We start from the raw sequence: 22,946 nt of genomic DNA on the forward strand, positions 1-22,946 counted from the left end.
ACAATTATATCAGTTTTAGGGGACACAAACTACAGATCAGCTCAAGCAGAAAATCCAGTCTACTCGAGCCTCGGAGGATGGCCAAAACGAGTACTAAGGCTCCGACTCGAAGTTTCATCGAGTCAGCCAATTTTCGTCAAGGTATTTCACTGTCTGACTCCGAGGATTTATGCGAAGTCACTCGAAGAGAATCCTTGGAGTGACTCGGGATGAAATCCAGTTAGCGGAATACACACCTGTATTTGTTTCTTTTGTTCCCGAGTCACTTGACGGAATTCCTCCGAGTAACTCCGAGACGAATGAATATTTACCTATACAAATTCAATTGGATCTTCGAGTACCTTCAATAACAGATTTTAGATTACTTGGATCAAGATAATTACATTTTACGTAGTGATACGAGAAAAAAGTAATTTATGAATAATTATAGTAGCATCTTTCTATTTTATATCAAAATAAACCAGATTTTCTGTTCACTTATAATATTGTATGACTTTTTGAGTGGATACGGCAGCAATTGTTTTCCCTTTTTATAATTCCTTCCAAATGAATGAAAGGCAATATTCATAATGATAATTAATCATTTCTCCTATAATTTTCAATAAAAGATTACTTTTCTTTAACGGCCGTTATCTTTAAGTTTACCTAGTTTTATATAGTTCTTAATTTTGTTCAATTTACATAAATCTGTTTCTGAATTTAATGTGCACTTTCAGAAACTATTTCAATATGATATTTCACAAATCACTATTCTTTAACGCCAGTTTTTTGAAAGTTTGTTTAGTTTTATATAATTCTTAAATTTAGTCCATTTTGAATTACATAATTTATTTCTAATTTAAATAGCATAGTCAAAAAGTATTTCAATATCATACTCAACAATTACATTTTTAGCGGGTGTTATTTTAAAGTTTGTCGAAATATAAATTACGCTTAATTTAGTGCATTTTACATAACTTTATTTCTAAACTTAATTCACAAAGTCAGAAATTATTTCAATATCAAAACTAAACAAATCACTTTAATTTAACGTCGGTAATTTGAAAGTGTATTCAATTTTATATGATAAATAATTTAATCCATTTTAAATTAATATGATGTTTAATCTAATTTGTATTGTCAGAAACTATTTCAATATCAAAATTTATCAAATTTAAACTGTAAAATGAACAATCTAATGATATAAAATGCCATCAAGGTGAGGAATACCACCTCGGAGTTTCGTGAGATCATCTTGCGTCACTCGAAATGACCTATTAGTTGTTTATTACAGACTCGGAGTCGCGCGGAGCGGCCATAAAATACCGGAAATCATTTTAGTGTTACCTGTATAATTTCGACTCAGAGTTCCGTTTAGTTATTTCTCGGAGTGACTCGACGAAATAAATTCCGCTAAAGTAATAAAACTATAACAATCATTACTCCGAGTCAGAAGAAGGCAGTACTGGGAGGAATTCCTCGCTATGCAAGACTTTTCCTTCAAGGAAAAACGGAAAGTGGGTTTTCCGCGTGAGCTGATCTGTGAGTTAAAAAAGACATGATCAGCTTAAAATGAAAACAAGTAACAGAACGTTAACTTAATACTTATTTTCATATTATTGGCTGGGGGAGTAGTCTGGTGTAAGTGTTAAGGTGGAGATATTTGTTTTAAAGCGATGGCGGGCGAGGTAATGTGCGCATGGATAGTTATGTGAGTGGAGAGTTGAGGTAGCAGTACTAAATTATTCTGCAAATTGCGAAACAAAAGAAACAGACACTGACAGAAACGGGAAGGAGGTGTGGGTGGTGTGGGATGGCAATAGTGTGCGTGGAACTGGCGTGACACTAAGAAAATATAACAAGAAGCAGTAGGATTAACATTACGAAAATATGATGTTTTATTTGCTTTGGGTAATGGTGGGGTGTGAGTGGCTGGGACAGACAGATAGACAGACACACAAGTACATGAAAAACATTTCTATATAAACGAATTCTTATACAAGAGGGCCATGATGGCCCTATATCTCTCACCTGAGTTAAGTTGCTTGCTTGAACAAATTTCTTTGCTAAAGCTTCAAAAACAAGAAAGTAGGTCAGTAGATCACATTCAAGGTCACTAAAAGTCAGTTTTAAGATCGATGTGCAAAACTGTACATTTCGTCTAAATTTCAAGGCTGTATCTTAAAAAACAAGAAAGTAGGTCAGTAGGTCAAGGTCACAGTCGGGTGACCCTTATCACTTGGGGTCATCAGGTAAATATAATTAAATAGTCCTATTTAAAGTATTTTTCCTATATAACTGATATATCAAGTGACTCCTGGGCGGGGCCTTTTTCACCCCAGGGGCATAATTCGAACAATCTTGTTAGAGATCAACTAGGCAATAATACCAACAAAATATCAAAGACATATGCCTTGAACTTTCAGACAAGAATATTTTTAATGTTTTTTCCCTTATAAGTCTATGTAAAACTTAGGAACCCAGGGCAGGGCCTCTTTTCACCCCAGAGAAATAATTTGAACAATCTTGGTAAAGGACGACAAGGCATTGCTACAAACCAAATATCAAAAGCCTAAGTCTTGTGGTTTTAGACAAGAAGATTTTTAAAGTTTTTTCCTATACAAGTCCACATAAACCACGTGACCCCCCCCACCCCTACCCCTAGGGCGGGGCCATATTTCATCCTAGGGGCGGGGGGGGGATCTTTTGACTAATCTAGGTATTGGCCCATTATATGATGTTACATACCAAATATCAATGCCCTAGGACCTTTTGTTTTTGACAAGAAGATTTTCAAAGTTTTTCTCTATATAAGTCTATAGAAACAATGTGACCCCCCACCTCCCGGGGGCAGGGCCGTATTATATCCTAGGCGGATAATTTGAACAATCTTTGTAGAGACCAACTAGTTGATCCTACAAACTAAATGTCAAAGCCCTAGGCCTTATGGTTTTTGACAAGAAGATTTTCAAAGTTTTTCTCTATATAAGTCTATATAAAAAATGTGACCCCCGGGGTGGGGCCATAATTGACCCTAGATGGAAAGTTTAATAATCATGGTTGGGACCCACTAGATGATGCTACATACCAAATATCAAAGCCCTAGGCCTTATGGTTTTGGAAAAAAAGAGTTTTAAAAATTTTCGATTCGGTTGCCATGGCAACCAGAGTTCTGTACGGAATTCAATTCTTTGAACAATTTTTAAAGAAGACCATCCAAGGATCATCCCCGTGAACTTTCATCAATATTGGCTTGGTGGTTTAGGACGAGATGTTGTTTAAAGGAAAGTGTGGATGGACGGACGGACTGACGGACAGACGCCGGGTGGTGAGCGATCACAATAGCTCACTCTGAGTCTTTTCGAGTAAAAAGATAGATATAGTAAAAAGATAGATATATATTCTTTCCATAATGTCTTCCGATAAGCAAGGTATTATACGGAAATTGTACATAAAATATTTCGATTAGATATTGGATCAAGAGAACTCTTGAAAACACGTAGGGTACATACTTTTGGTACATTCGTGACTTTGATATTTATTTCATAGTTTCTGAGTCGAGAAAGGTAGACCATCCCACTTGCGTCTCGCACAATGCCACCATCCGAGACGATTTTATAGTTTGTGATACGTGGACAATCATCTGCCTTTACAGCAATACCCTGAACAAAACACATTTTATTTAAGAGCAAAACATCTTTACAGCTTTGAAACAAATATAAAAGTATCTGACAAATTTATTAGAATTGATAAATACAGCACTATCATAGTCAAGGATGACAGAACAGTTAAGTAAATAAAACATTCAAAAGTTTTTAACGCATTCTGTACTAAACTGTAATTTTCTTTTTTCAAATATAAACAGAAAGGTGTCCTTCGATCTTATAAATAAAAGAACGTGGTGCTGGCTTATGAAATTAAAAGGAGATGTGTTAACGTACACTCGGGTTGCAGCTTTCGTCACTATCAATACACATTGACTGGTTAGTGTATTGACACCATTTACACTTCCAAGCTGTATTTGTACATTCACTGCACCTGCAATATAGGGAAAATGGTTGTACAAGATTGACCAAATTTTAAAACTTGACTATCTATTTGTTCATACTGGTGCGTTATGTTTGTCGTTTTTGATATGTCCTGTAGTACTATTCGTTCATTTATTTTTCCATCAGTTACAATATTCCCGCAACGTGGTTTTGTTTTAGAAACAGTGGCACCCATAGTTGTGCGTCTCTGAATTTAAATAGAACAAAACAGAAATAGTGGAAAATGCCAGGTCGCCCAATACGGTATAAATGAAAATGTTACATTTTTCTGCTGTATTTCAGACTCATTCCGTTAGCTATAGGTATCTCAAGATATTTGGCCCCTGAACTTGAAGGTGTTTTTTCATCTTTTGTTAGAATAGAAAAAAAGATGTTTTTTAGTCTTTGTTGAATCAAACCAGACAAAATAGACTGTGGTGAATGCAATATATCTTACTGAAACATGACTGTACGTGTTGTATTTTCTAAAAATAAAATCGCGCCTACGTATATACTTATAGTGCATGTGTCTTTGAAGTCATCAAGTCTTTAGTGAATATGCCATTGAACCATCAGATCTGCAGTACATGTGTCATTGAAGTCACCAAGGGATGGGTATGGGGGAGGTTTAGAGAAAACATCGAAATAAAAGAGGTCTTCTTTTATTTTCTTCCTGATATAATGGCTGTTTCAAAACACTCTTTTAATGATTTTCACTTTTCAGTTAAAATTAAAAACTGTATGATTGACTGACATAAATATGGTTACTAAGCAATGGTTCCCTATTGGATAAATCTATATAATTCTTACTGTTGATATGTCATTATTAATGTAATATATCGTATGTTTTCTTTCCTGTAATATCTTTGTCTCCTATTTTAACTTAAATCTCTCTTCATCTATGGCCGAGGAGCAAACCTCAACGTCTGCGATCAAACACTAGTCTGAGTATAACAGTCAGGTCTGTATACTTCGGAGAGGGAACATCCTTTTCAATCAAAAGAACGGTAATGTCAATAAGAGTGAGTTCGATCCTCGGGCGGGGCGTATGTTCTCTGTGACTATTTGATAAACGACATTGTGTCTGAAATCATTAGTCCTCCACCTCTGATTCATGTGGGTAAGTTGGCAGTTACTTGCGGAGAACAGGTATGTACTGGTACAGAATCCAGGAACACTGGTTAGGTTAACTGCCCGCCGTTACATGACTGAAATACTGTTGAAAAACGGCGTTAAACCCAAAACAAACAAACAAACAAACATAAATTATACAGCCATAATTACAGACTGTTTTTTAAGATTAATTGCAGTAAATGGGCAAACAATACAACGCACACAAGCATGCAAAATATATTAACACATTCAAAAAATAATTTAATACCTGCTGGTACTCTAGTTCGTACGCATAGACACAAGGGAAACATTGCATTACATACTAGGGCGCATATAAACTTACTTGTTCAAATAATCAAGATTCAATTCTTGTATGTGAACGCATACACATAGGCATAGAACTACTTATAATGTTCCGTTGATTCCTCGGACGCTAGGACACATGTATGTTTAAATAATTCAGTACCGTGTTTATTTTACCCTGATATCATGTATTCAAAACTCTTATGTATTGGCACATTATCAGTAAGTGTTACATACTTTTTTGGCATAAATGGAAATGTACACGACTAAGTAAATGTATAAGTATTTCGACCAAATTTGAGGGGTTTTCTCAAAACACTGGAAGAACATATTTTAAATAGCAATAATTTTCACAAATAATTCATCCAGTTTACATACAGTCGAAACAGAAAAGTTCGTGTTAAAATGTCTGGCGCACAAATCAAACTTACTATCAGCAAGATCAGTTCTTCGTAGGGTGATCTAACTTAGCTATGTGTGTGTGTTCGAGTTCAGTGTCAACATCAACCGTTTTTCAGTCATATAAACGACAGTATCTACTTGTAGCAGTGAGCTCAATGCCCAACTTTATAGTGATGCCTCACTGAAATAGCATGCCATAGTTACGTGACATGATACCCTGCCCAGTCACATTAATAACATTGGGCCTATCAGTTCTAGTTATATCCTCTAAATGCTGAGCGCCAGGCAAGGAAGCTGCTAGTACCGTTTTTACGTCTTTGGTATAACGCGGTCAGGGATGGAACCCACTAACTCCCACACTGGAAGTGGACGATCTACCACTAGGCTACCGAAGCGGTTCTAACTTAGATGTACCATGACTTTGAGACTTGGTGATAATATAAACTAATGATATCTTATTCGTTGTTGTCTAGAAAGAAGAGATATGCTCTCTTGATATCTTTTATTTATATCAAGTTTTATTCGATTTGATTAAGAACTTCAAGGAAGCTTAAAACGACAGTTATTCACGGTGAAGGACGGACGACGGATACCGTATGCCTCACGGGTCTTCGACACTCTTGGAATAAAAACACAACTGGTAGAAGTTCTGTTCAGATTCTATAATGAGGGGACGATCATAAGCAAATAAGAGGAGCTTTTGGTTGGTAGAATTGGCCCAGACTCATTTCCCCTTAATTTACAAAAATAGAAAACTAAACTTTGCTTTCGAAACATTCATTTTCATAGAACAAGTTTTACAATTTCGAGAGGCCATTGTAGGCCATTTGTGGGCCTTTGTAAACCAAAATTTTTCCTCTCCTGTAAACAGTATCATATACAAACAAAAATGAATTAATTGATAAAAGGCATATTAGACATTTCTAACGTAAACGTAAATCGGAAACGGATTACTGAATCCGTCAATGTTATTTGCAAATAATGGTCTAAGGGAGATACATGTACTATTGCATTACTATTAGATGAAATTGTCTCCCATAGACCACAAATTAGCCTAAAATTTTACGGATTCAGTATTCCGTTTCGTAATTACATTTACGTTAGAAAGGTCTATTATGCTCATTAAGAACGTCTTACGGTGTAGATGGTTAGGCAAAAAATGGGCAACATCGTTAATGCATGAGAAGCAATACATATGTGGATATCCTTGCTTGAACAAAAACCAAATTATAACAATACTGTCTTTCATACTTAATGCGTCGCAAAAGGAACAGAGTAGAACACTTGTAGTTATTACGAACTAAGCAAACGTATTTTTGTTGAATATTCATTGTAGTATGATTATGTTATTCATATTGCAAACTTATCTTGAGTTGGAGGCCGTAGGATATGCTAAATAGTGTAATATTTATTGATAGCGAATGAGAAAAAAAATGTCTTATGAGGTTTTAAAATAAACTTCCCGATTTTTGTTTGCATTATCACTGAAACAAGACTAGTAATACATATATTAATAGTTAAATGATGGTGTATTTATTTACTATCTTACAGCATCGCCCCTGATTTTCTTTGATGTCCTGTAAAATATGGTTGTGAAAATGTCAGCCATATGCGGGTCTCCTTCAATGCGGTGCTGAGATATCCTTTAGTTGAGGATGTGAATGCATCGTATCATGTAGGTTACCGTCATGGTTGGCTTAAGCGTTATGAAATTTGCATACACTGCGCTTCGTTGCGGAAAAATGTCCGTAAGAATGTTCTCTCACATATAGTCGTAAACAATCAATTCTTTACCTTTTTACGTAATGTATGTTTAGATAGCGCAAATATTTATGTACTACCGTTTCGACGTAAATGTGTATGTATACAAATACGTACATGTATTATATACTTCGGTCAGAAGTTTGGGGTTTTCTCAAGATAACAACTTATAGCATACCATCAGTTAATATTAATACTAAATCTCAAAGTAATGGTAGAGCTGAAATTGACCACCCTCAGATCTTGCTTATCGTTGTATTTAATACTAGTATTGAAAATGTTTAAAACATTCCACAATGGTAGAATATATCTGCCTCCTCTTCCGACCAAACTCTGATTTTCGCTCTGAAGTTCTGTCACCCGTTGTGAAATGTTAGTCACAACCGTATTTCTAAGTTGACTTGGAGCTACTGAACTATTCATATCTAATTAAAAAGCGATGACCATTAGAAAATCAGGGACGAACCTGACAGAAAAGTAAATAAATGTATTCCGATTCCAACATTAAACCTGATATAAACTACTTGGTCTTAATTATAACGAAAATATATTTCAATAAGTTTATTCCATAATCCAATTAGACATTTTGCTAGCTTTGCTCTCATTAAATCTTACAGCATTTGAAATATTCTGCTGTCCCCTCCCCCACCCCCGCCCACCAACCCATGATCAGTTTGAAATATAAATGTCATAATAGTCCAATGGAATAACAGAGAAAAGAGACCGAACCTTGCAGTAGGGTATATACAAGGTTTAATTGCAGTTTTCTGTCATTTATATTCATCAAGAAACTTTCGGATGACATCTTGCCATCATGTGGGAAAATGTCATTTTCTTATGCTCCTTTTTATATTATATTTTACTATGTAAATTACTAGTAAATTGAAAATGTCAATGCTTTCCGCAATAATTAACCGTGTAACATACATAACACGATTTGTTACCTTTTATTTTCCTGATAAAATAAATTAAAACGTGATAACACTAAGCAGTTATGAAAGCGCATCAAAACTTCACCAACTATATATTTGCTACATGCTAGATGCGTGTATGAACTCTAAATATATAGGCTTTTTCTAATACATATTTATATGAGACATTCCTTTTTCAGTAAAGTTTTTGCTTAAGTCAATATAAACAAGTGGCATGTCCAAGAAATGTTACGTAATATTTTTATCAAAATTGTACTGTGATATACCCTTTACACGTAGGACTACTTGCACACTATTAAGTCTGAAAACATGAATATATTGGTCATTACAACAACTTAACAGACTAATTTTGATCATGTGAAATAAGCATGAATCATATTAAATGGCAGGAAACTGGTGAAGTACTCCCAGCATATAATTTCAATAAAAGTTAAAATGTACGAGGTCGAGTTGAAATCATTATTTGATAATAATTAATTAATAATTAATTAATAATAACTAATTACAGTAAACATCACTTATAAGGAACTCGGATATAAGAAACACTAGGTTATAAGGAACAGTTTTCAATTTCCCGATCTAATTCCTTCTTTATTCAATGTAAAAATCCTCGGTTACAGGGAATTCGGTTATAAGGAACACTCGGTTATAAGGAACACTTTTTCTAGTCCCAAAGTACGAAATTCAATAGAAAACCCCTCGGTTATAGCGAACAGACATAAAGAATAAAAATTATTGAAAACTGGAAATAAACAGGAGAATCGCTGATGACGTCAGAGTAACGTCGGCACTTTCATGCGCTTTTATGCACATGAATAAACACATATTATTTCATTTCTATGATCTTTAGTTTGTTATTTCACGGATATGATAAAAAGAAAATAAATAATATCATCATTAACTTATATTTACTCGAGATTATGTTTGAGAGCTACATGTATTAGGTATTTCATGTTTACAATAGTGAACGAAAATCAGTCGCGGACAGGGTCATGTCATACTATCCTAAATAAATGTGTTAGTTACGCGTGATTAACAATGGCAAACAGTCCAGTTTACCAAATTTTCAATTGTAAAAATTATAGCAGGTGCTACATGTAAAATGGACAATAGCAAAACTATAGGTATAATTTACACTTTAGTCCGTATGTATGGCGCCGTTGTCTAGTCGTAATGCACTGTATGTCATAAACACCCTACTTTTAAATTTTAATTGATAGTCTAATTTGACATTTTTGTATTAATTATTTGAACATTTATTTTATATTAGTATTGATGCCTATTCACATAACATGCTGTCGAGCAAGGTAAGGGCTGCAACATATCTTATAATCATAATGTGGTGCTCTCTAAAAAAGAAGATAGAAATAGCCGACAAAAATAAACACAAATCACGTCATTCTGACCGACGTACATTTTGGCTTAGTTTAGGTTTAAACGCCGTGTTTCAACATTATTTCAGCCATATACACGCAGTCAGTTTACCTTACCATCTCTCTAGGAAAGGACCGGTACTAGACTCACAACTTTCTCACATAAAGATTCATGGTCGACCCGGAGCCCTTTTCAAACGTCAGTCAAATAGTGTTCGCTATACAAATTGTGTTCTTATATAAATCTCGGTTACAAGGAATAAGTTCGCTATACGGATATAAGGAACCTCGGTTATAAGGAACAATTTTTAGAGGTACCAAGCTGTTCCTTATAAGCGAGATTTACTGTAATAAGATGTCGCCTTCTGTTGAATAACTGTATCTGTCAACATGATGCTCCTTTAGAGCAGGAGGAATATAAGGACTTGTCATTCCTTGATTAAACTGATTAAAATAATGAGAGATATGTATAGGACAAAGGTTAAATTATCATCATACACAATGTTTACACAATTCAGTTCTTGCTGTGCCCTCTCAGTAAGTTTGTACATCAAATGATCATATTCAAACGATACAAATGTGAATAACGTAATAATTGTTTTACTTCAAGATGATAACCTCAAAGATGAACTTGAAATAAAATAGCTTACCCCGGTATCTTGAGTTATATTCCTTTTTCCTTAAAATGCAGGAAATTTGAGTCTGAATTCAGCAATTATGGTCCATAATATGAAACAAAGCTATTTTTCTATCCACTAGCAAATTTAAAGTTTGGCAGAAACATATTTACCCTACACCCATGCAATACTATATAATTTGAAAATGTCTAAAAAATTACTTATAATATTTTCTAAATTTCAACATACATGCAATCTAGTAAATTTAAGGTTTTACTCCTTCCACGATATAATCTCTCATTTTCAAAAGTGACTTTCTTAACTTATTGACTATAATCTATATTATGAAATAGTGATATTGTTTCGTATTACTGAAATTGCAAAACTCTTTCTAATCGTAACTAATAATATTACGAAGCCGAAAATATTATGGCAGCTATCAAAAGTTATCTCTTTAGATGCAGCGAGTCTCCAGTATTATATATGTAAAAATGTGTATACTGGAACAGTTAAATAAGACACAGACAGCTTTATTAATAGGAACAGTGGCCAGTCAGTTTGCAGATAGATTCGAGCTGAACTGTACATGTCTGAGGAGGGCTTTCCAGATTTAGATTATTCTTTGAAAGAAGAACGTGAGAATTACTGGGTGCTTAAATTTTGAATTCCCGTTACTGTGGATACATGGACTAGGTTCAATTTGATTTTGTAAAATACATTAAGGGGGATGATTTAATACAGCATTTATCATTTGGGAAACACTGCTTCATGTTGCAGACATACCGTATAACCATTTCAATTTTACTAGGTAGGGACGGACAAGTGAATGTTAATTTTCTCGTTATTTTTCTTGACATTTCTCCTAGTGATCGTAACATCACTAAGCGGCATCGGTGATTTTTTAATTCTGTGTAATGCAAGTTCACTGTAAATTTGAATTTGGTAACGTACGTATATATATATATATATATATATATATATATATATATATATATGTGTGTGTGTGTGTGTGTGTGTGTGTGTGTGTGTGTGTGTGTGTCCGTTACGGATGTAACAACAGGTCAAAACATGAGTTTACATGATTAAACAAAGTTTCTTGTTAACTAGCCTATTCAAATTGCGCTTTTCTGTTCCCATTTTTTTTCATTTTCAAGTTTAGAAAAATTGTTATTGTTGTTGTTGTTGCTGCTGATTTTGCTGTACCTATCTGTTTGTGACATATTAATTGTGTTTCTTTTCTCTCACTAATTTTACTTTAAGTGCTTATTATATCCAAGAATATGATATTGCAAATACAACAACACCTTTATCAGTTACTAAATAATCAAATGAAATACAATATAAAATATACGCTATCATGTGATTCTGATGGACACCATATTGGATTTCTATAAATAGAAAAATGCCCAAGGCTCTGCGAGCGAAAGTACTTTGATAGTGTGTATGCTCCATCTAATGAACAACATAAAGCAATAAAACCTTGCAAAAACCCTACTACAAAGATTCTCATATATTTTTCAAGGTTAATAGCATTGACATTTGACGATAGCAGCTAATATGAATTTTCTTAAATAAAAGAATTACCTCAAAGATGAAAAGATGTCATCCGGTGGATTCTCATTTAATGAAGCCTAAAGAACAGGAAACTGCAAAAAAACTTGTATATACCCTATTGTAAGGTTTAGTTCAAGTTCTACCGGACTAATCTGGCTCCAGTGAAAGGTTATCCTAGAAATTCTAAACAAAACACAAGTTCACTTCGCTCGTAATAACTTGAAGTATCTATTCTGTTCCATATTCCACATACTCAGTATAGAAAACAGACAGTACTGTTGTAATCAGCTTTAATTCCAGCAAAAATATCTTACTACCTTCAATAAGATATTAGTCCCTTCTCATGTAATAATTATGTTGCCCATTGAACAATACACATACATCTAATCTGGCATGTATTTTCTTCTTTTGTTCCTAACCGTCTACACAGTAATACACAATAATTTGGTTAATACGAAAGACCCGTGGTGACATTTCAACTTAATTATTTCAGGATTTCCACTTCATGAATTCACGTTTTCTGCTTCCTGATTTCATGAATTCACGAAACAACTTCACGATTTCTTGATTTCACGATTTCACGATTTCTTGATTTCTCGATTTCTCGATTTCACGAAAAAACTTCACGATTTCACAATTTCATGATTTCACAATTTCACAATTTCTTGATTTTACGATTTCTTGATTTCATGATTTCTTGATTTCATGATTTCTTAATTTCACTATTTCCATTTGGCCAATCTATTCCGTTACTCTCCATTCAATGAAGTGTAAACGTAATGAATGGTCTGGGTTACAGAGAGTGAGTTTATACTCCTGCATACGTCTGTGTGGAGGTTGGGGAGGGATATTGGTGCTTGTAACAAGACACGGTTTGGTACTTTCAACACTAAAACATGTATGAACAAAAAAAGATGCCCAAGTAACTTTACTGTTTTAGACAATTCCAAAATATATAAGTATGTTTATTATGCCCCCGTCATTTATGGTGATGGAGCATTAAGCCTTGCAGTTGTCCGTCCGTCGTTCCGTTATTTTGGAATCCGTCTTTCCGTCCATAGACGTCCATGGTTTCCGTTCATTTTAAAGAGAATGCTTGCATGGATTGAATTTATATTTTGTATGTATATCCTTTCCGCGCCTGTAACGTAGTAAAACGTTTAAGCCGCTTTTTTACGTTTTAAACGGCCCTCGTGGTAAGGCCGTACTCTTAATTAGCTCAGTTTGCATACCATTTACACAGCAGGTGGCAACAGCTTACATGTGAATAAGATGCATCGCTTTTCATTTAATAGAACAAAGATGGGGAGCTTTCTAAAACCGAAAACAGGGACCGGAACAATTTCACATTTAAAGCAATAATGCATTCTAAAAGTATTGTTTGTAAGTCTATTTCCTCATCAGTTGAGGCATTGTTTGGCCAGTTTCCACTTTCAATACCTAAACCTGGTTGTACAAATATATAACACGCCATCTTACATGTAGCGAATATTACCCGCGTTTTTCTACGTCATACATTAGTCATGTGACTAACAAAGTCGCGAAAAGTATAATTATGAAATCGTGAAATCGAGAAATCGTGAATTCTTGAAGTGGAAATCATGAATTCGTGAAATCGTGAAATTTACTTGTGAAATCGTGAAATCGTGAAGTTTAATGGTGAAAACGTGAATTCGTGAAATCGTGAATTCGTGAAGTGGAAATTGTGAAATCGTGAATTCGTGAAGTAGAAATCGCGAAATCGCGAAGTTTTGTCGCGAAATCGTGAATTCGGGAATCGCGAAATCGTGATGTTCTGTCGTGAAATCGTGAATTCGTGAGATCATTAATTCGAGAATTAATGAAGTGGAAATCGTGAAATCAGGAAGCAGAAATCATGAAGCAAAAAGCGTGAAATAATGAAGATGAAATGTCACCAAGGGTCTTTCGTAGGTTAAGAAGCTGGCTTCAAATCACTTTCTCCTCACTCACTGGTGTGGGTTGGAGTCTTTCTCAGGACGTTGAACTCTTCATGTGTGGAAGTAATCCAGCTACACAATAACTGTCGCTATCAGCTCCTTTAACAGTTTTCATCCAATTAGAATAAAACTTACTATAAAAACTCATCAACATCATGTGGACACATACCTCCCTGCTCTATGCAACGACAATTTACATATTATACTAAGTATCACAGTCATTAGAAAACGAAAGGAAGACCTGATCTTGCTTATCGTAGTGTGTGTTTGTGCCTTGTATGTAAACTGGCTGAATGATTCTTTAGAATTATAGGGACCTCCGGTGCCAAAAGGTTAACGTTGCTGGCTTCAAATCATTTGCTCCTCACCGATGTGGGTTCAAGCCTCACTCGGGGCGTTTAATTCTTTATGTGAAGAGTTCATCCATCTGGTTTAAGGAAGGTCGGTGGTTCTACCCGGGTGCCAGGGGGACCTCGGGTCTTCCTTCACTATACAAGCTGGAAAGTCCTATAATTGTGTCGGTGCGACTTTAAGTCCAGCAGAAAAAGAAATCTTTAGATTTATTGCTATTCAAAATAACAATCTGACTAAAGTACATCTCCAATTAACGCTACGCTTTGGATCTGAAGACGTGCTATTGATAGCCTCGTTCTGACTACCATTTCGCTAGCCAATCAGAGGCTTGCTTTTAATATTTTGAAAGTGGAAGTAGAAGTTTAAAAGATCTATATTTAGCCTGGGTTTTACACGTTTACAGATCTTATGACAACCACATTATGACTGCGCCCTCGTGTTTAGGGAGGAATCATATGTCATGATACGGACTTGGTCACTATAGGTGTCTGGCAGCCAGTTAGCTCAGTCGGTAGAGCACTCGCCCTGTAAGCGAGGGGTCCAGGGTTCAAACCCCAGATTGACGGCACATTTTTCTCATCCTTTGACACTCGACGCTATTTTGATGGTTCAACTAAATGCTTGCTGAAACGAGTCATCTGATTTGGTCAAATAAAGACAGATTTGCGAAAATGAAAATAGCAATATCGGAAATCCAAATATACAGAAAGATTAATATGAATGGGTCATCTTCAGACCTTTGTTTAGAAGATCAAGTACTTCAGTCAGATTGTTCAAAATAGGTGCTTTCCAGTGTAAAAAAGAACCTCGAAATTGATCGAAATACAAATACAGTTACGTAGTTTTATACATTTCCATTTACAACGAAAATGTCTAATAAGTAACAACTGATCACTATATGGGCTAGTCACATGTTACACAGGCACTGAGACTAAACTTTATCGAAGGTATATATTCACAATAGGTATCTCACAGTATTAATGTAAAAACAAGAATAACCAAAGACATATTCCGACACTTTTTTTCGATTCCCAGAACCGTATAATTGAAACATTAGAACATTTTAATTCATTACATTTACTCGTAGTGATCACTATAACTTTCGAAATATACTGGCATGTTTTTGGGAAAATAAAAATCTTATTCCGGACCATTATCGTGGCAATAAAATTGAAGATTTTGTCGGTTTTATACGAAAATAAGGATTAACTAATAAATTAAGAACTTGAGAAAAACAAGTTTAAACAAGATATGTAGTTCGAATTAAAAAAATGTACGAATGGAAGATTCGAACCGACAAATGTATCACTATAAAGTGATCATATTTACATCCACATTTTCCCTGTGCGACCTGGCCAGCTTCCGATTGTTTATTTACATTCTGCTAAATATCAAAAATGTCTTAATACTGCGCGGCACTTCTAGTCAAGATGAAAAAGGTTCATCTTGAAAAAGTCGCTCTGAATATTTGGAGAATCTACATTGCGTGTCATAAAATACAGTATTAATCATCTTTAATTCCATTCATGTGCCAGAAGAACCTCATACTTCAGAACTTCCAGTTTCAACGAAATATTCGAGGTCGCTTTCCCTATGGATCCGACGAGCGTTCTTCGATTTGCGATTTGCTTTGATCAAAATGATTCCTTCATGGGACCTAGCACTATCAGCTAGGCTTTTTTGAACAACTTGTCTAGCATGGGAGGGTAATTTCGCTCTTTCCCTAGTAAGGTCTTCGTTTATAAATATACCCTTCATATCATTGCCCTTGCACTTTGTGATTTAAAGACATCTCTTCTGTTGTATAGTTCATGAACTGCACTATTATATTCCGTTATTGTCGTGCTATTTCTGATATTCGGTTACGATGAAAGAATTAAAATTTGATAATTGATGTCAAATACTTTGTAACATAGTAAGACTATACATGTACATGCAATGTCCTCCTTTTAAATAATAATAAAAAAACTTTGTATAAAAGTTTGTATTTTCGCCTTTCTGTTGGCGCAGCGTATTCAAAACTGAATAGCCTTTGATAAGGACAATATATACTATGTAGGAAAACCAATTTGTTACCTATAATTAGAATTGATTAGGAGAGTATTGTTTTCGGTTTGAGGTTTTAGTTTGATATTATAAAGTCTAGTATCGGATAGTTATTTGGAGAGTTAGGTATGGTGAGTCGCCCACAGCATGTCGTACTTGGGTTGTCGAAAAATAAAATGAATAATGACAATGAAGAACAAAATGATAGATTTTAATACTTCGTGTTGTGTTGTTACTTTTTGGACGGTGCTATGGTATAACTGTTCATTCAGGATAATTTACCATTTTAACTCATCTAATGAAATACCTTAAGCAAAAAACAGTTTATTTTGTATAAGAAATATATGTCTTTCAGAGTTGTCATAGTTTACCCGACAAAATTTATAGATTTAGTACGTGAATTCAAGATTTTTGACATACCTTGAAGCTGATATATAAAAGTCCTTCATAAAAGAAAAATAGCTCTGTCGTCTTGTCTAGCCTGCGTGCATTGTGTACGTATAAGATGGAGTAAGCGGGAAAAGAAAATACTTTCAACGAATCAAAAAGATAGCTATTAAATATGGGAACAATACATTAATTTTCAAAATTAAAGCACTTCAAATTACGTAATAATAAAACATATGCAACAAATGATGCAATTGATTGCTCTGTAACTATATAAGAATTATGGCGAGGCATAGTGTGTTCTTTGTTTCAACAACGTATCAACAACCAAAGTTTCTATAGATTTTACTAAATGTTTCAAATACAGAATCATTATTCGAATGAACAACGGATTTTAAGATTTGTTTTAAACAAAACAACAAAATTGCTCTCTAATATAGCTTTGACAAGATATTTATACATTAAATATGACGTTACTATTAAAATGTAAATATAAGAAAACTACTCAAAATATTCTAGAATTTCAACCTCAGAAGGGATCTTCAGAAATTTTGTTTTTACTTCTAAAAGTCATTTTATATGCTGACACTTATATATATAACTGTATGTTACTTGTCAATAGATTTACATTGGTAGATGATAAAATATTCACTTACAGATGACAGATAGGGGAAATCTTCCAACTTCTTCAAATACAGCAACATTTGAAGTTTGCAATGTAACTCCTAATACATACTTGCAAAATCATAAATGCAATTTATCAATATCATTTGGGTTGTAGGCAATCCAAATTTCGGAACCGTGTAACAGAATGGGAACAGTCATTGTATCCAATAAGCGGTTTCTTGTATTTACATCTAGATGTACTTTATCAAATAATATCATTAAGTTATGATATGCTCTTAATGTTTGGTCATGAAGACTTTTTATGGCGTGATTCAAATCTCCAGTATATGAATATTTAGCTACAAGGTATGTGAAACTATCAACAACGTCAAATTGTTCTCCGTTGATAAAAAAAGTTACCATTGTGGAAGTGCTTGTGTCTTTCAAAAATACAAACGTTTGCTTTGTGGATATCTATATTTAAATCCCATTATATGGAATAATGATAACATATCATATACAATCGATTTGCGCTTGAAGGCTTACAGTATCAGTGGTGAACAAAACAATGTCATCTGCAAAAAGTATTCAATATATAGATAAGAGATCTAGATCTTTAACAGTTCAAAGATTTAAATCTCTGTTTTCTACAGTGTCATTAATGAATAGAACAAAAAAGGTGAGAGTGGCTGCCCTTGTTTATATGAAATAGCTACATCGAAAACATCCGAAAGGGGCACACTATTTGGTAGCTTGACACAAAACTGAACTTTACTATAAATAAACTTGATCATGTTGATCATTTTAAAGCTTATTCTAGTCTGAGTTAACTTGTTCCACAATGCATCATGATAAACGGTATCAAAAGCCCCCTGGTAGTCAATAGACGTTTGGATTTATTGGCTAATACTTTTTGAATAACTGTATGAAATAGAAATATAGCGTCAGTCGTAGTATGGTTATCACGTAAACCAACTTGAGAATCAATCATAATATGCTCCGATTCACGCCATTTATTTATATGATTTCTTAAAAGCAATGAAAATAATAAAATTATTTACCTATTTCATTAACAAGTATAATTCCCCGATAATTGGAAGGATCATTTTTATCTCCCTTTTTGTATATAGGTACTATAACACATTTTGTTCAAACTCCAGGATACACACGTGAATCAAATAGACGATATATATGATTAAAGATGAGACAAAGATATTGAGATATGAATGTGTTTGAATTAATGAAAAAATCTGTAACATTTTTATCAAAATCACAATTTTTATAGCGCTTTAATTTTGGAAATAGTTTGTTGCACTTCTTTTATAGTAGTTTTTGTATCCAGTTGTACAATGTTAAACGTATTGTCTTCGTCATCATGGCTATAAATACCCGAAAAAAATCTTCTCCATTATTAAAAACATCAGAAAAGTGCCAAACAAAGCTCTTATTATCCACTTCAGTATTTACAGTGTTTGATTTTTTAAATTTATTTAAATATTTTCAAAACTTACGTCGAAATAATTTACTTAATTTTGACAACTTGCTTTTCCCTTTATTTTGAAATTCCACCTTACACGTCTTTTAATTTTAGCATAATTTGTTGGGTTTTTTTAAATCTTAATTATTTTCATCAGATTTGCAAGACAAAAATTTTCGTTTTTCATTGAAACGCAATGATTTATTATTTTTTTATTTAACGTCGCACTGACACATGATAGGTCATATGGCGACTTTCCAGCTTTAATGGTGCAGGGAGACCCCAGGTGCCCTTCCGTGCATTATTTCACCACGAGCGGGCACCTGGGTAGAACCACCGACCTTCCGTAAGCCAGCTGGATGGCTACCTCACATGAAGAATTTAACGCCCCGATTGAGGCTCGAGTAAAATTTTCTTTTTACGTTTTGGTGTACTTGCTACGGGCTTATTTCTGTAAATCTCGTGATATGTGTAATATTCATGCTCTAGCCTACTATTGACAATAACGAGATTGTTTTCTTTGCAAAGATCTAACAACCGTGAACCGAAGTTATTTAATTGTGTATCACATTTTTTTTTCGGGAAGGTAAAATTGAGGCATTATAATCCAATTGTGATAAATCTAAGTAGCGGTTCAAATTTATGTCATGCACGTAGTCGAGTTGATCGCACGTGCGAGTTAAGATCACCTACGAGATATACGGAGCCAAGCTCATTATACCTTCGGATGTCATTATTTAGATTTTCCTAAAAACATCGAATTCGTACAGTAAAGAATTAACATTACGATACACGGCAGAATTTTCCAGAGGAATATAACATAAACAAATGTATACATCTTTATCAGAAATACACAATTTTTGTTTGAAGTAAATATAAGAAATCTACCCAAAATATTCTAGGATTTCTTCTTCAGACGGTATCTTCAGTAATTTTGTTTTTATTCCTGAATTATAAAATTCATTTTGTATGCTGACACTTATACATACATATAACATCTGTATGTTACCTGTCAATGGAGTTGCATTGGTAGATGTTAAAATATCCACGGAATTCTGGAAAACCATCCATCCGGAATTGAACAATGACTTTAACCATTAGGATTCCTGGAAAAAAATCACTACATTATTAATCACAGGTTAGAACTGAAGACGCTTTTAAATATATCAGTATTCTTCTTGATGAAATCCCTAATAACAGCGATAAGTAGATATAGTACTAGAGATCATTTAATAACATAAATAATAATCCTACCACGTATTTGTCCATGCACCTGTATGACACCAGTTAAAAGGTACAACAAACTAACTGTAAGATTAAAACTTAGCGATACGTCAGTTCATTTAAATATCAGTTTTTACCGTTGTTCCACAATATACATGTATTTGACAACTATTTGACAGTTATTTAAGTTTTTTTCCGCTATAATTCAGTTATAAATGGGGACAATACATTAATCAACGGTTTGTTAGGTGGGACTATTTGCCAGAGATGCTATTGAAATTAAAAAAGGAAAGTTTCCGAAAAGCTTACACGGCATGCTGCAGTAAAATCAAATAAAACATTCAGGGTTAAATTCTGTTCTAACTGTTATAAATTTACACTCATCGTGGAATTTCAATTTTTCTTTTCGTCGTTTCAGGATTCGCCATTTAAAATACGTCCCTATCTTAAGGCTTCGTGTCAGATTACTTGAGGACTTATTAGTGTTGTGTTTATGTAGTTTTATTTGTCTGGCAAAGAAACTTCGTGTGCTGATCAATATTTTGATAAGCTGTCAATCAAATTGAGGGATACATGTACCAGCCCTGACCTTTTTTTTATTTCTGGAGAGTAATTATCAGTTCCATGTCTCCAAACGTTTGAAAGACATACCACAGTATAATTGAATTCTAACGTGTATTATGATAGAGATTATGCATATCTTGCATCGCAAAATTGGGAAACGGAAGAATCTTTTTTGTGTACCCAGTAATAAATAATCAGTAGCATTATATACAATAAACCGTGTAAATAAATGCCTGTTAAATAAACTTTATGTTATTCCCAAATGATGAATCGGCGACCACTGTTAGTTAAATCGGCCTGATCTGTCTGAGTGTCCTAGCAATGTACATGGTTTCTAGAACGCTCCTTAATTACTTTTTGCGAAAAAATTATTAGAAGTTAAATTTAAATATATGATTCTATCTGATATGAATATGTATATTTCTATTTACACGTGCAATCTATTGCTTATAATTTTTATATACAGAATGTGTGTAAATCATATATGACATTAAGAAGAATATTGGTTGAAGCAAAGTCTCAACATATTCCTAAGCCTAGGAAATATCTTAAATATGTGTCTACTTGGAACAGTACACTAGTACTAGTTGTATAAGTAATCTTTGACAACTATTATTTAAGGATTACTTACTTTATTTTTTGATCACACTCAGTTGTCTTTAGAAAGATCATTAGCATGACCATTGCAAATGTCCATTAGTAATTTTACAACGATATTGGCAAATGTTGTCAAAGATTTTACTGTAAATGCACTTGGTATATATTTTCTAAATACGAGATTAATCTAACCCATTTAAAACGTATACCTATATTAGAAACGTATTACATTTCTAATTTGAATTTACGTCTTTACCGCCTTTTCTAACGTGCTTTTATGCGACGTCCAACCATTGACGTCGACGTCATCATTTTCTGTTGTTATTGTTTTGAACGTCGCTTCCGTTAGCGCAAACATATATTCGATTCAGGAACTTGATGTAAAACTTGGTAAAGATCAAAAATCGGTAAGATTTATCGAATTGAAATTGAGTGTTTTATTTTAAAAGGTTGCTTATTAAATATTTGCACTTGAATACTATTTAGCGTGTTTAAGAAATTTAATTAGAGATATTTGCGTAAGAAATGTAACTGTCGCTTTGAATATATTGCTGAATATATGTTTTTACCTGTGATTTAAATATACTTTTTATTATATGTATAATTGTTTGTAATTTCAGAGAATCGCTACGCTAGAGAATAAAATTGTAAAGTGAATCAGCGCATACTCGTTTTTTTACTGTGGTATCCAAGTTCCCGAACAATTCTCGATTTTGCGGTGTATGTTGTGTACACGAAGACGATGGCTACCGGAAATGAATCTATTCAGACGCACGAGGTATTTGACAGCGCAAAACGTGCGCGCACAGCCCAGTTGTCACAGATGACGAAATTATACAATGAAGTAGAACGACACATGATCTCGCACGACAATGAAGAAACTGTCAAAACTTTAAACAGTAAAATGTGTGAGCGATTTGAACAATTTAAAGCTGCTCATTTACGGTGTTTGGATGTGTGCTCATAGTCTGAAGTTGTATCTAAATTAGAAATGAACTATGAAAGCTGTTATAAGAACTTTGTTGAATTCCGGGAAAGATTTTCACAGTGGATTTCTTCTGAGAAAATGCCTGATGATAATAATGACGCCTGTTCTTCAGTCAGCCATGTTAGTTCATCTTCAACAGTGTCCTCGCGCTCCAGAGTAAGAAGCGCGAAAGCTAAACGTTTAATTGCGGAACATATAATTAAAATGTTAAATAAAAAGCAAGAGCTAGAGCGCGCACGCGTAGAAATACAAATGAAACAGCAATTACTAGATCAACAGTCTGAACTTGAAGAAGCGCAATTAGAAGAATCAGTATGGCAACAAGCTGTACAGGAAGAGAATGGGTTGAACTTAGAAGTCCAGTCTCAGACAACAGTACAACATTTACTACTTCCGGTGGAACAACTTCCGTTACTGGAAATGTGACAGGTACAGACAGTGATTGTATTCTTCTGACTAAAACCCATACGACAGCAAGTACGTCTTCTACCGGAAGGAATATAAACTATAATGATATGTGTAGCAGTGCACGTGATCACGGGCATAATCAAGATGAGGCTAAGAGTGCGCATTCTATAAACAATATGAACTCTGAGGTTAGTGTTTCTACAATAGATACAGCGTTCCAGAAACTTGCATCTACACTTCAGGAAGGGTTCAATCTTCCGAAACCGGAATTACTG

General features: G+C 34.2%; 1 protein-coding gene across 2 annotated transcripts in view; it reads right to left on the minus strand.

The window, feature by feature from the left end:
* Window positions 1–22,946, minus strand: part of LOC123527894 (plexin-2-like) — a 180,167-nt gene that overhangs the window by 86,315 nt on the left and 70,906 nt on the right. For both annotated transcript variants that reach the window (XM_053523577.1, XM_053523578.1), the window contains 3 exons: window positions 19,900–19,996; window positions 3,921–4,017; window positions 3,492–3,641 (listed from right to left, as the gene is read on the minus strand). In XM_053523577.1, the coding sequence (XP_053379552.1) occupies window positions 3,492–3,641; window positions 3,921–4,017; window positions 19,900–19,996 (344 nt within the window). The remainder of the gene's footprint in view (window positions 1–3,491; window positions 3,642–3,920; window positions 4,018–19,899; window positions 19,997–22,946) is intronic.

This window comes from Mercenaria mercenaria, chromosome 14, assembly GCF_021730395.1.
Source record: "Mercenaria mercenaria strain notata chromosome 14, MADL_Memer_1, whole genome shotgun sequence".
NCBI lineage: Eukaryota > Metazoa > Mollusca > Bivalvia > Venerida > Veneridae > Mercenaria > Mercenaria mercenaria.